A 15,083-nucleotide genomic window follows, 5' to 3' on the forward strand; every position below is an offset into this window, starting at 1 on the left:
AGGCTGGAGTGCAGTGGCATGATCACAGCTCACTGCAGCCTTGAACTCCTGGGCTCAAGCAATCCTCCTGCCTCAGCCTCCCGAGTAGCTGGGACTACAGGCATGTGCCACCATGCCCGGCTAATTTTTTCTATATTTTTAGTTGTCCAGCTAATTTCTTTCTATTTTTAGTAGAGACGAGGTCTCGCTCTTGCTCAGGCTGGTCTCGAACTCCTGAGCTCAAACGATCCACCCGCCTAAGCCTCCCAGAGTGCTAGGATTACAGGCGTGAGCCACCATGCCCCGCCCTTATTCACTTTAAATTAAAAATGCAAACTTATCTATACAGATTTTTTTCAATGTATGACTTTACAGGAGGTCTGTCCGGACAATGGCTGGATACTTTCTGGACAGACCTTGTATATCTGCATTTAAAATATCCTAAAAAATTGTAACGAATGCTTACCATGATTATTTTTCATGGAGAGATTATTAGCAAAGTTTGTTTTTTCTTTTACTAAATTGCATTTTCTGATTTTTTTCTTAAGCGAACCAAAAGTGCAGGAATATATTGAAACAGAGTTAATGATCTTGAGTGTGTTAAAGTAATAACATATTTTTGAACTTTAGGGTGAACCTGTATGTAGACATATATATATGAAAGCTGAAAGTAAGTAGGTTTGTTCCCTCTGCACTTTGTAACATTACATCCAATTCCTTACTATGAATAGTCTGAATCAGTATTTCTTACACCCAAAATCACAAGCTAATGATCAGGACTCAGTTTCGTTGAGTCTTCCCATACTACCCTGGTAACCTTCGTGAGTATAAATTGGCTGTTTGGGTTGACAAAGTACATTAGCGGCTAATAATTTTCTTTTTAAAGATACTTGTGAACAAAATACTTAGCAAGCAACAAAAACCATTTTGGAATAGAATCAAATGATCCACCTCTCCTCAAAGATGAATCCAGTTCTTTCGTCTTCTATTTTTCATATTAATCATTAAAACTATTGAACTATAACTCCAAAAAGAAATGGAAATATTTTTCCCTACGATAGGTGATTGGAGCTGTAATAGATTCTTTTGCTGTGGCTGTAGCGACTCAGGACAACAGGCTGGCGTACGGGGAAAAGAATCAAGTCATCCTATGTACCCCTCATTTCATTCCAACAATCGGGAACCAGAGCACATGTGATTAGTTCCATTGGGGCAAAGCATTCCGGAAGCTAAAATGAGAGGCGACACCTCCCTGCATTGTATGAATTATAGGGAAATGGAACTGAAACATAAGACCGACAGCACCGTCCTGGTATTGGATACTAACGGGATTACAGATTCTACGCTTGGTGCATCACATTACATGGCTTACGGCTTACAGCAGCCTAACGAATTAGATGCTATTATTAACATATTTATGGATGAGCAAAAGGAAGCACAGAGAAGTTGAGTAACTTGCCTAAGGTCATAGCTGGTAACTGATTAAGATTCATAATGTCATTATTCCTAATAATCCTTCACTGGAAATAATCCAAATGCTCATAAACAGCAGAATGGACAAATAAATTGTTGTCCTAGTCACATGACGCAACAACCACAATGCAAATAAATCTTGTAAATATAGTGTGATTCCTTGTATATAAGGCCAAAAATGGGCAAAATTGATCTATGGTGTTACAAGTCAGTATAGTGGTTACCTTTGGGAAGGAAGGAGGGATTGGGGATTGGGGATTGGGAAGAGTTCCAGGAGGGGCTTTGGGGGTCTTGTAATATTCTATATTTTTTTTAATTTTTGAAAAAGTTTTTTTTTTTTTTAGAGATAGGGTCTCATTCTGTCACCCAGGCTGGGGCATAGTGGCATGATCATAGCTCACAGCAGCCTCAAACTCCTGGGCTCAAGTGATCCTCCCACCTCAGCTTCTCAAGTAGCTGGGACTACAGGTACATGCCACCATACCTGGCTAATGTTCTATTTTTTTGTCCTGCACGGTAGTTAAATGGATGTGTCCACTTTGCAGTAACTCACTGAGCTGTACGCTGACGATTTCTTCATTTTTATAAATGTATGTTACGTTTTAATTAAAAAGGGTTAGGTTTAAAAAAGCAGTGTTACAGTTTAATTGCCCAATTGGTAACAACAACATGTGATAAACACTGCTTTTTGCTGGCAGAGAAGTCTTTAGTGCATCTCTGTGAAAGTTCCATCACTGGCCCGATACTGAGCAATACCCAGAGCCAACTGAATTGAAGGTAATTGTGGTCAGTAAGGATCGCAGACTGCAGCAGCTCAGGCCAGTGACACCTGAAGATTCTAAAGAGGAGTTCTGCAAAGGCGAGCAAACCTCAGATCTTTCATGAAGTTGGATGTGTATAAACCGCTTGCATGGCTGCAACCCTGCCTGTTCTTTCAAATGGCACCTTTGTGTGAATTTTAAAAAGCCATTCCTGTTCTCAAGCAATTTTACTGCCATCTGCTGGAAAAACCATTCAAGTCTAAAAGAACTTGAAGGTGAATACTCACCGCAGAATTGTATAGTGCACATTCTGCACAACCGTATGTGTTGACCCTGCTTTGACAGTACTCAATGAGAACCTTTATTTCTGCCGAAAGCACCATCATAAATCACCAAAACAAATTTCTCACACAAAATGCATTTTCTCTTGGTTTTCACTGTGAAATGCTTGGTGGAGCAGAGTTAAATCAGAACCCAACAGCTACAGTATTTACCAGGGCAAAGGAAGGAGAAAGCATGACAGGGCTCACAGCCTGCTGGGTTCTCTGACCCTCTTTGCTTATGTCAGCCTGGGAACTAAGACAAGAGGCGGGCTGGGAAGTGGAATGGTGTGTAGTAGCCCAGGAGCAACACCTGTAACTATCTTTCATCGAGGAAGTGAAATAAATGCCAAATTGTCTTAGCCCTTGGTGGCTGGGGGCTAATTGCCTAACTTCAACTGGCTCTGAAAGAGACAATACACAATCTGGACACCAGAGGTGTGTTTGGTGACTGCTTCACCAGTTATTTCATCTTTTTTGTGAAAATTCAATCCAAGTCTATATTTATTTTTAAAACTAGTAGAAAACAAATAATGTTCAGAAAAAAAGAGAAAGGAAGAAAGAAAGAAAATATAGCTAAACCAAAAAAAGAAAAAAAAATCACTTGTCTTGCTATTTCCTAAAAATAACCACTTTTTAAGTGTGGTTAGAGTAAAGCAGTTTGGTATATATCCTTGCAAACTTAAAATGCAAGTTATATAAAAACAACCCACCAATGCCTATGTCTACATATTTATACACGTATCTATAGCTGCATGTGTAACTATATCCATGCTTTTGGAATTTAGATAACTTAATTCCAAAAGAGCACAATGGCAGAATACAAATTTGAGCATTATGTGTGTGCACATACATTTGCACAATCATAATTTGACAATTTAAAAGTTATCTGCTAGAACATATAGTAAATATACAACAAAATATAAAACACAGCCAAGAACTGTTAGGGTGTATGCAACCAGCAGGATCACCCTGGCTACGGTGGCCTCACTGACCAATTCTTCACAGCCCAATGGAGCACACCATTGCTGCGGCCTGCTTCCTGCATCAAGCTCTTCAGTTATTACAAAGGCATGCTTTTTAAATGGACAATCGTTAAATTTTTTTTAAGAATTTCATTGTTTTGATATTTTTAATGTTTAGAATCTCAGATAATACTCTCTCTAGCACGCATACACACTGTTTTGTTTTCACAAAATTTTACCCATTTTTTTATTAACATTAAAAATTATTAATATTAATTTTTGTTCATGCTACAAAGATTTTGTTCTTATTGGTAATTTCTTGCTGTAAAAAGGGAGGAGTGGTTGGCTAAGTGGTTAGCTTGTAACTGGATAAATTCCCGGCAGCCACCTCTAGAAGGTTCCTCTTATTGAAATCTAGAAGGGGATTAACAGTTGATAATGCTGTTATACAACAGACTTTGTGCAACTCTTTCTGCCTATATCAGCAACTTCAAGGCAATTATCATTATAAAGCTGTCCTCGGTAGATAGGCTAAGAAATCTCACATACAAGCTAAGCATAAGAACCAACGAAGGAAACACATGTTCACATACCAATAAGCCAGTAAGAAGGGGACAACAGTATGCCCAGCTAGCGAAGCCACGGTGACAATATGGCCGTGATTACTCTCCATCATCGCTGGAAGAAATGCCTTTGTAGTCTAGAAATAGTTTTAGTAAAAGAGAAAAAACATTGTAATTTTCATTTGCAGACCCACTGGGAATATTTTGAAACAAAGATTTAAAAAAAATATATTGTTCATGGTATAAATGAAAAAAACCTAAATTAAATGCCAAATGCGGCAACATAAGGCAACTGGACAGGATTCCCACATTAGAAAAACTAAGCACAATATCAGATGCTGAAAGCTTTGAGAAACCATCTCATTTAAATTACCAAAATAAATCACTACATTTTTTTTGGTGATTTTACATAACTTCTTATGTCCCCTAACCCTCCACCTCTTGTCACTGATGTCTCTGTCATCTCATATACTGACTAGGGATAATAATTTCAGAGTTATCAAAAGAATTTACATTTAGTGAAATTATCAAAAAATGGTTTGGTTATACCATCAAAATATTCACATGAATAGCAATCTGCCAGTGGTCATTAAATGATTCATGAACCAAGTATTTGTTGAGTACCTACTATGTGCTAGAGATGCAGAAACAAATAAGACAATATCTTACATTTTAACAAACACAAAAATATAACAATAGATCTCATTAACCTGGGAATACTAACATAAAATAACACTGCATTTTTACCAACCCCAATATTCTTATTTTTTATTTTACTTTATTTTTTTAGAGACACGGTCTCACTCTGTCACCCAGGCTGGAGTGCAGTGGCATGATCACAGCTCACTGCAGCCTTGAACTCCTGGGCTCAAGCAATCCTCCTGCCTCAGCCTCCCAAGTAGCTAGGACGACAGGTATACACCACAAAGCCTGGCTAATTTTTTTATTTTTTGTAGAGACAAGGTCTCACTATTTTGCCCAGACTGGTCTCGAACCCTTGGCCTCAAGGGATCCTCCCACCTTGGCCTCCCAAAGTGCTGGGTTTACAGGTGTGAACCACTGAGCCTAGCCCCAATATTCTTTTGAAATTAGTCATTCCAAACTCACGTCCAAGAAAACTTTGTGAGACCTTTTAAGAACTGGCCATACAGACAATATTTGGAGACTTCAGAAACACACACATATCATATATATGTATATATATATGAATGATAAAGTTTGCAATTTTAGGGCCAGGAAATGACATGAGGCCTGAGTCTCATGAGAATCTGAAAGCAAACTGTGTTCACCTTTACAAAATCACAATGACTCAGATGGTTCCTAACTCCCTTCTTTATCTCTAAACAGGATCATGCAGAGATGTGAGAATCCAGCTTAGAATTTAAATATTCACAACACCTGAAGTTTACTGTTACTATCAATATTTTTGAGGGGGGAAATGATAGATGGAATTTAGTCATAGCACGAAAAGTTCTGTCTTTGTATAACGTCATCCCTGGTACCTGGAGAAAACTTTAGCATTGATTTATTACTTTCTTATGTCTGCTGAAAGCTCTACTTTAAATTTAATCATTGGGATTTTCAAAAGCAAATGTTTTGTAAAAGATGTCATACTCACCCAGAAATGTGCAAGTACATTAACTTCAAAAGTCTTTTCAATCTGAGGGTCTTGTGTAGCAAACAAATCTGATGTGTAGACTACACCAGCATTATTTACTAAAATACTAACATCTCCAACTTCAGCCTTCACCTTTAAAAGTAAAATAAAAATATATTCATTAAGAGGTATGACAGTAGGTTTGCATGCAATGACTAATAAAGGAATATGCATATTTCTACTAGATACGGGAAAAAGTGGTTTTATACTCTATGTACCAACACAAGGGGAAAAAAACCCTTTTTATCTTACTTATATACGAAACAACTCTATCTGCAAGTCTACTATGTAGCAATTTTCTTTTGCAACTTAATTTAGTCTCTTGACTTTGCTCTATTTATTATAGCTCAAGAGGCATTTGGGGCCGGGCGCGGTGGCTCATGCCTGTAATCCTAGCTCTCTGGGAGGCCGCGGCGGGCGGATCGTTCTGAGCTCAGGAGTTCGAGACCAGCCCGAGCAAGAGCGAGACCCCGTCTCTACCAAAAAAAATAGAAAGAAATTAATCGGACAGCTAAAAATATATATAGGAAAAATTAGCCGGGCACGGTGGCGCGTGCCTGTAGTCCCAGCTACTCGGGAGGCTGAGGCAGTAGGATTGCTTGAGCCCAGGAGTTTGAGGTTGCTGTGAGCTAGGCTGACGCCACGGCACTCGCCCCAGGCAAGAGAGTGAGACTCTGTCTCAAAAAAAAAAAAAAAAGAGGCATTTGGCTAAGCAGCATTTATTTTTTAAACACTATTTCAAAAGCTAAGCAAAAAAAGTTAAATGAATTGGCAAATTCACAGATTATTATGGAGAATTATGTAGAATTGATTACCCTATTAAGCTGGCCATATTTTCTGTTTGTGTGTTTCTATTCCTTTATTTTCATGGTCACTCTGTTCTGTTGTTCACCAGTTATCTCCATGCGGTGGCAGGAGGCTTAAGAGTTAACATGTGTGGTATCTTTGGACCTTGAGCTGAGTTCTGGCTCTGCCACTCACTATCTGTTGGACCTTGGACTAGTTACTTAACCTCTTAAAGCTTCAGTTCCTCCTCTATAAAACAGAGATAATAACAAAGCTTCCTTGTGAGTTGTTGTGGAAATAAATAAAATAATGCATGTAAAGGAGCTAGCACCGTATCCGGTACACATAGTAAACTGCTATTACTATCACTATTATACATCATTATTTCATCACCATTTATACCTGTCTACAAGTACTATGTTTTAAAGTTGTCTTCTTGACCTTCTCAGGGGTCTATGAGAGTACTTAATATGGTAATGTAACTATGAAGTAAATAATATAAAAAATACATTTGTATGTTTTTCTAATATGTGTGTGTGTGTTTTCTCTTGATAACTAAATTTACTTTGGTATTGATACAGAAGGAAGAACATTTGAGAAACTAAAGTGGTTCTGTGGAAGGGCTTATGTAAGCTCTCCAGGCCAGATTTCAGAGGTTATTGCAGCTATCATAGGTAAAATGATTTCAGTTTAGGAAATATATATTAATACGAAAGAACAAGCCTTGCTGCTAAGAGCATAGAAGGCATCCTTTAAACTGTAAAGACTATTTGTACTCAACAGGGAATAATCACAAGTAACATAATTTTTTTAAAAATAATTGTTATAGCTTGTGGACTCTAATATAAGCAGTAACAGGATTTTCAAATAAGAAAGATCGTAAAATCTTGATGCTTAAGCTGTACTTTTATAAGATTAGATTACCACAGTCCCAAGGGCTAGCAATGCAAGAATATCTTACATGATATAATATTTTTATGGTTCTTTGAGTAACTAAGCTTCTTGGGTAGATAGACTCTAGAGTCATAACGCATTTTAGTATACCTTATGTTCCAAACAAAAGCTAGCTCTATTAGTAGAGTTATCGTTATTTAGAGATAGCGCTACAATGTGTTGGGGCACTGAGGGAAAGGTGGCAAATAGCCTATTAGAGGCTATAATTGTATTATGCATTTTATATCATTTCACTATTTTTCTCATTTAATTCTCACAGCAATTCTATGAGGCAGCAATTCTTTTCTTTTCTTTTGTTTTTTTTTAGAGATAGGGTCTTTCTATGTTGCCCAGGCTGGACTTGAACTCCTGGACTAAAGAGATCCTCCTGCCTCACCTCCCAAGTAGCTGGGACTACAGGCATGCGCCACTATGCCCAGTTAATTTTTTCTATTTTTAGTTATTTGGCTAATTTCTTTTTATTTATAGTAGAGATGGGGTCTCTCTCTTGCTCAGGCTGGTCTCAAACTCCTGAGGTCAAACGATCCTCCTGCCTCTGCCTCCCAGAGTGCTAGGATTACAGGGGTGAGCCACCGCGCCCGGCCTGACCCTTGATCAATACCATTTATAGCTATATCCACATTTCTAGGAAAATATAAAATTGTTCAGAATAATGCCTCAAATTTATCAAGAAAAGCAGGACATTTTATGTGGTTGAACTGATAAAGCTGCCGTATTGCTTCTCAATTATTATGACTCTCAAAATACAAAGTAATGTTTTATGTTACTGAAGAATTTCTCCATTTACTCTTGACCCTTTCTTCATCATTATCTATTATCTCTCCAGCATGTGAATGTTTAGCTTGCATATTTCTTATTAATGAAAGCAAGCTGAGAATTTATTTAGGTGGCATAAAAATGTCCTATTACCAAAATGGCCATATGAAAATAGCTACTTCAAAATATCTGATAATCACGTGTCTTTGTATATATTCTGTTTAGGCTTATAGGCTTAGATCAATTTCAATAAAAACTCTATAGTTAGAATATATGAAATAGGTTAAAATAATAAAATGATCTTTTCCAGAAGAGCCTATTCCCAGATAAGTCTGGAAACAAATGTTTTCTATTTAGGTAACTAAGGAAGTTGGGCTAGTAGATCTCCCTAATAATGACTAGTAACAAAATTATATAGATAATATTGTTAGTTCCATTATAATACTAATAACTAACACTTACAAAGTGATTACTGTGGGCCAGGTACTGTTCTAAGTACTTTACGTCATTAACTCATTTAACCTTCACTAATAACCCTATGAGGTATGAGGCTGTGATCCCCCTGACATAGTTGAGTAAACTCAGAGAAGTTAACTTGTCCAAGGTCAGACAGCTAGTATTAACTGGACAGCAGACTTCGGACCTGGCAGTCAGCTCCACAGTCCATGGTCTTAAACACGATGTAATAATGCTTATCTCTATGAAGGATAATCATTGTTCGTGTAAGTAAAATACTTATTGATAAAGGCAGATGTTTTGTGCTCTTACTGTTTTCCCTCCCAGGAAAGCTATTTTGCAACCTTGACCTGGGTAATTTCTCCTTATTCTTTTGACTTAGCTCAGGCCCCACCAATAATAAAGAGGCACCAGTTAGAAATAAAAGACTCAAATTTTAAAACAGAAGTTGAGAATGAACCATAATCTAAAATTCCCTAAACAAAGAGGTTCCCAGTCTGGCAGAATTAGAATTGTTACACTGTTCTGAATCAGAATATCCAGGGGTGAGGTCCAGGAATGTGTATTTTAAAGAATTTGTCCAGGTAATTCTGATGACCTTCCTACCGTTAAGGTATTTAGGGCAGGGTGTGGTGGCTCAGTCCTGCAATCCTACCTAGCACTCAGGGAGACCAAGGCGGGAGGATTGCTTGAGGTCAGGAGTTTGAGACCAGCCTGCTCAAGAGTAAGACCCTGTCTCTACTAAAAATAGAAAAATTAGCTGGGCGTGGTGGTATGTGCTGCCTGTAGTCCCAGCTATTCGGGAGGCTGAAGCAATAGGATCGCTTGAGCCCAGGAGTTTGAGGTTGCTGTGAGCTAGGCTAACGCCACGGCACTCACTCTAGCCAGGGCAACAGAGTGAGACTCTGTCTCAAAAAAAAAAAAAAGAAAACATCTGGGGGTAGAGCCCAAGAGTGTATGTTTTTAACAAGCTCCCTAGAAGGTTCCAGAACACACTAATGTCTGAGAACTTCAGTTCTCTAGGCTCTATCTAGTTCTGGGTTTGCCACTAGCTAGATGCATAACCTTTGACAAATAACAAAATTTCTCACTGTGTCTTCATCATGAACAGACTGGTAGGTAATCTCCAAAATACCTCCGGGCTCTAACATGATATTCTAACCAAACATAAAATTTCACCTTCTTTGCAGAGCTGTAAATATCTTCGCGGTTACTGCAGTCTACTACGTAGGCATGAACCCTGGCACCCAGTCTCTTGCATTCAGCAGCTGTTTCCTCAATTCCATGCTAGGAAAAGCAACAAAGAGGGCGAGAGAACAAAATAATTCATATGAGCATATTATATCAGCAGCTGAAAATAATTAAAAATAATAAAAAAGGTAGATTCTTTGAATTGGGCAAGAATTTAACTGACACATTTTTGGCAGGGATATAGGAACATTTTGCTTTTGGTACTTTGCCTAGCTTCTTTTATTTGGAACTGAATTTAAAGCTGCAGTCCCCAACCCCCAGCCAGCACCCTTCTGTGGCCTGTTAGGAACCAGGCGGCAGAGCTCCACCTCCCCAGCCCACCCTTCCGTGGAAAAATTGTCTTCCATGAAACTTAGGAATGGGCCCGCACAACAGGAGGTGAGCAGTGGGCAAGCAAAGCTTCAATGGTATTTATAGCCACTCCCCATCGCCTACATCACCACCTGAGCTCCGCCCCCCCACCCTTGCCTCCTCCCTCACCCCCACCCCAAGTCCTTGGAAAAATTGTCTTCCATGAAACCAGTCCCTGGTGCCCAAAATGTTGGAGGCTGCTGATTTAAAGCAAGTTTTTTTTTTAAGAAGATAAAAATCTCAAAATATATGTTTTACATTTATGAATTTTAAATATTTTGTGAAAGTATGTATTTGTGTGTATTCCATATCAACCTTTAAAAAAATAAAACATTAAGTTCTCCATGTCAGTAAGAGCTATTCATGGACATCAATTTACTGACTACAAAATAAATAATGAGTTAACTACAGTTCATTGACCCATCCATTCTTTCAACATTTTAATGTGTAGGTCACGTTCACTGAGCTTAGGAGAACCTAAGCTCAAATATGAATGAGACAGAGTCCCAACTCCAAAAAGTTCTCAGTGTAGCAGAAAGAAACATAAAATAAGTATGATATTTAAGTAGGACCACATCAAATTGTTATTGTTTTCATAATAACAGATTGAATATTGGCAGTTTTATACAGTTCAGTCTAATACATTGTGGTGAGTCTAACAACAGAGGTATAGAAAGGGAGTTCTGCAAACACAGAGGAGGGGCACGCAATACAATTCTAGAAGTGGTTGGCATGCCCTTTCACCTGTCTTTCCCTGGGGTGAAAGGGCATGCCAGGCAGGGTGTGAGCAAAGATGGACAGGAGAATGGTCCTATGGAAGCCAATAGTAGGATCAGCATTGTGGGATGGATCATAAAATTCAAGACCAGCAGAAGGTTCGGACTAAGGTGTTACAAGTCATTAAGTTTTATCCAAAAAAAAGTGAAGGGGGGAACAACTGGTTAAATTATGGAGTCAGGTTTATGTGTTAGATTGATTACTCTGGCTGATGCATGGAGAGCGGATTTTAGGGGTCAATACTGGAGGGAGAAAAATTGGGTGGCAATTACAGTGATTCAGGCAAGAGATGATACAAACTTGAATTGTGGCATTAGTAGAGAGGTAGAGGAGAGAATAACTTCGAAAATGTATCTTTAGGAGGCAAAATCAGCAATACTTGGTGATTAGATGAGGAAGGAGGGAGAGGAGCCACAGCTGACCCCCCTGCTTTCTAGTTTTGGGAGCTGGCAAGACAGTGCTGTGACGTGTCAGACAGATTACAGGGCAGGGCAGATCCCAGGAAAGGGGTGATGAGCCCAATTTGGGGCACTGTTTTCAGCCACTTTAAGTGCAGGATCATACCATAGGGTTATGTCTTGGTTTTCTGTTTCTAATCTTTGCTTTTTTGTTTGCTTGCTTTTGAACAATTTTTAGCTTTTTTATTTTAAGGGAATGTCTCAAAGGATATCTTGGATTGAGGTCTAGTCTGTGAACTTTGTAAGCCAAGAAATTGTCAGCTAATGCACAGGTGGATGGACTCTGGGAGAACTTACACATTTGCCCACAGTGAGTGTGGTAAATCAGAGCACCAGTGTACAAATTGTAAACAGAAATTAATGTTGCAGAAAACCCGAATCTGGACAGCTATGGAAAGAGTTAGTAGTTTGTGTGGTGAGCTTGTTATGGTAGTAAAGGGAAACAGGGTGTCTTCCTTTACTGAAATCTCGACGAACTGTAGTATATTCTGATGAGGAACCCTTATTCCTCAAGGAATATTAACTTCTCAGGTAAACCTTCTGTTGCCCTCCTGTATGTAACCAGCTTTTAGCATTTTCTTTTAAAAGTATATTTTATTAATGTGGTATATACATACAAGGGCATATTATTTAGCCTTAACAAGGAATGAAATTCTGATACATGCTACAACATGTACAACTTTGAGGACATTATGCCAAGTGAAATAAGCGAGACACACACAAAAATAAATATTGTATAATTCCACATATATGAGGTACTAGAGTATCTTATGCATAGAGACAGAAAATAGAATGGTGGTTGCCAGGGGCCGGGAAAAGAGAGGGTTGGGGAGATTTTATCTAATGATAGAAGAAACTCAACATGTGAAACTCTTGGGCTGGTGAATATGTGGAAAAAGAGGGAGGAAGTAAAGTGGAGTTTAAGAATGTCGAGTCTCTTCTACCTGGACTGCTCCAAACCCCCACCCTACCCTTCTCCAGATTTACTGGTTCTCAGACTCCCATAATTTAAAATCTATAAAATTCCAAGAAGAACAGTGGGATGTGTATACTGAACCAGGATTGCTGACCTTTTACTTGGCTGAAGAAGGACTTTAAAACCTAAAAAACAATTCTGATATACTATCATTGTAATTTCATTAAAAAATACATTATTTTTTACCCACAAAAAAGTAGGAAGGACATAATCTCAGAACAAAAGACGGATTGTTTCAATTACACTAATTTAACCTAATAAAAACTTACTACATTGTCCTTGATTCTTCCGACCACTTCTCACAAGCGCTGCTACTACCAACCTGGTCGGACAGTCCCCATGATGTCACCGCTCACCTGCGTTATCACAACCACCTCGTAACTGCTCGCCCTGCTTCACTTGCTCCTTCCATCTCTCCTCCTCTTCGGTCTCTTCAATAGGAGGATCCTCTTCAATAGAAATTGGCTCAAAACCCTCCACTGACTTCAACGTACACACAATAGTTTACAGGAAACTTTGTGATCTGGAGCTCCTGCCCCTTAAGTCTCCAGACCAGCATTGTCCCCCAGAAATATAATGTGGTGGTCACACAGAGTGGCTTGATGGACATTGGAAACTCAGAGGGGGGAGGGCAGGAAGGGAGTGAAGGATGAAAAATTACCGATTGGGTACAATGTACACTATTCAGGTGATGCGTATATTAAAAGCCTAGACTTCTCCACTATGCAATTTAGCCGTGTAATGAAAAACCACTTGTATCCCCTAAATCTATTTAAATTTAAAAAAAAGAATTAGTTGACTTTTATAGTATTCTGCTTTATATTAAATTTCACAAATACGAGAGAGGATTACGACACGAAATTTTAATGCAAGTAATAACAATTAATCTAGGGACATAGGTAATGATTATACTAGATGAAAATAACAAACTGATAGGCACTGGAATAGTAACATCTCCTATTGCTCAGATGGAGTTCAGTTAGATTTATGGAGCAGTAACAACAACAAAAACATGCTATACCTAGCCTGTAGGTCTAAGCAACAGCAATGCGTCTCAGGAGACTCTCTTCATCAGTTACGTGCTTAGTGTTCACACTATCAGCTTCCTTGATTATTTGGATCTTGTGGCTCTAACCAATCAGAACGACTTATAATTTTTTGTCCTCAATTTTCTTCCCTATAAAATAAAGGGTTTAGCCACGATAACTTTAAGATTCTCCAAATCTCTAAAATTCTGAGATTCCATATTTTTGGAAGGTTTGAAAATCTGGACTGTAATTAATTAAAGTCAACCAATGTAAGGAGTGTATGCTATCAGCCATGCAGACCTGGAAACAGAATGCCTTGCCAGCAAGCGAAACGGCTTCCTAAACACGAAACTATTTCCAGGATACCAAAAAGGTCACTTCCAAGTGCTACGGCCTCGGTTCCCCTAGAAAAACCTCTCCTGTTGCCTGACTTACAGAATTAGAGATTCATCTGTTTAACCTAAGATCCTATCCTCATGGTAAAATACAAATGACTCTGGAAAGGTCACAAATTAAACATTATCGTTCTTAAAAAATAAAAAAAATAATAAAAGAAATAAAATGCAAACCATGTATGTAATTTTAATTTTTCTAATAGTCATGTTAAAAATTAATTTAGTATAATAATATATTTTCTTTGACCTCATATAGCCAAATTAATATCGTTTCAACATGTAATCCATATAAAACTTATTAACACAAAATTCTACATTCTTTTTTTCATACTAAGTCTTTGAAATCCAATGGGTATTTCCACCTACATCATATCTCAGTTCAGACTAGCCACATTTCAAAGGCTCACAGCCATAAGGAGCCAGTGGCTACTGCCCACCATTGCACTGACAGCACAGATCCAGACCTTAGCTCTACTTCTCTCCCTCCCCTCACCGGGTTTGGTATTTGCTGATCCCTTTCCCAGGACCTACTGTGCTCTCAGCATCTTCTGACTCAACTGTCTCCCTCTCAGTAAGGCCTCCCCGGCCACCTGATTAAGCCCAACACTCCTCCTACCCGCTCCCCACCAGACTCACAGAATTAGAGATTCTGTAAGACACCAGAGACAATCCTCATTCGCTTTCATCATTTACTTTTTTCTTTATACTTACCACAATCCAATGGTTATATATTTTATTATACAGTGTGGCTTGTTTATTGTCCCTGGCTCACGAGGCTCACAAGGCATTGGAGTGGTGCCTGGCAGATAGTAGGCACTCAATAAATGTTTGTAGGATAAATGCACTTTACTCCAGATAAGAGAAAATTCTGTACAAACCAGTACTGGGCACTGGAAGTCATTGACCTAACCAACTTTTACACATCTCCAAATTTTGGCTTAAACTTCATTTTGTCTAGGAGCAATAATAGCTAATAACTCCAGTGTGTTTACCACATGCCAAATGTGCTAAATGCTTGTGTGCATTACCTCATATCCTCCACTCAGCCTTCTGAGGTAGGTACTGTTATTTTATCCGTCTTGCACAAAAGGTCCGGAAAGTTCCGTAAGTTGCCCAACTAAGGAAGGAGTACAGCGCTCAATGTGTCTGACCACAGCACCATGCCAAATCTTAACCA

At 38.6% G+C, this 15,083-nt stretch overlaps 1 protein-coding gene across 1 annotated transcript in view; it reads right to left on the minus strand.

The window, feature by feature from the left end:
- HSD17B11 (hydroxysteroid (17-beta) dehydrogenase 11) overlaps nt 1-15,083 on the minus strand; it is a 29,001-nt gene that overhangs the window by 12,355 nt on the left and 1,563 nt on the right. The window contains exons 2-4 of the mRNA XM_012647216.1: nt 9,850-9,957; nt 5,680-5,811; nt 4,092-4,198 (exon numbers count right to left, since the gene is read on the minus strand). Of these exons, the coding sequence (XP_012502670.1) occupies nt 4,092-4,198; nt 5,680-5,811; nt 9,850-9,957 (347 nt within the window). The remainder of the gene's footprint in view (nt 1-4,091; nt 4,199-5,679; nt 5,812-9,849; nt 9,958-15,083) is intronic.

Source organism: Propithecus coquereli, unplaced genomic scaffold (assembly GCF_000956105.1).
Source record: "Propithecus coquereli isolate 6110/MARCELLA unplaced genomic scaffold, Pcoq_1.0 Scaffold26, whole genome shotgun sequence".
Classification (NCBI taxonomy): Eukaryota; Metazoa; Chordata; class Mammalia; order Primates; family Indriidae; genus Propithecus; species Propithecus coquereli.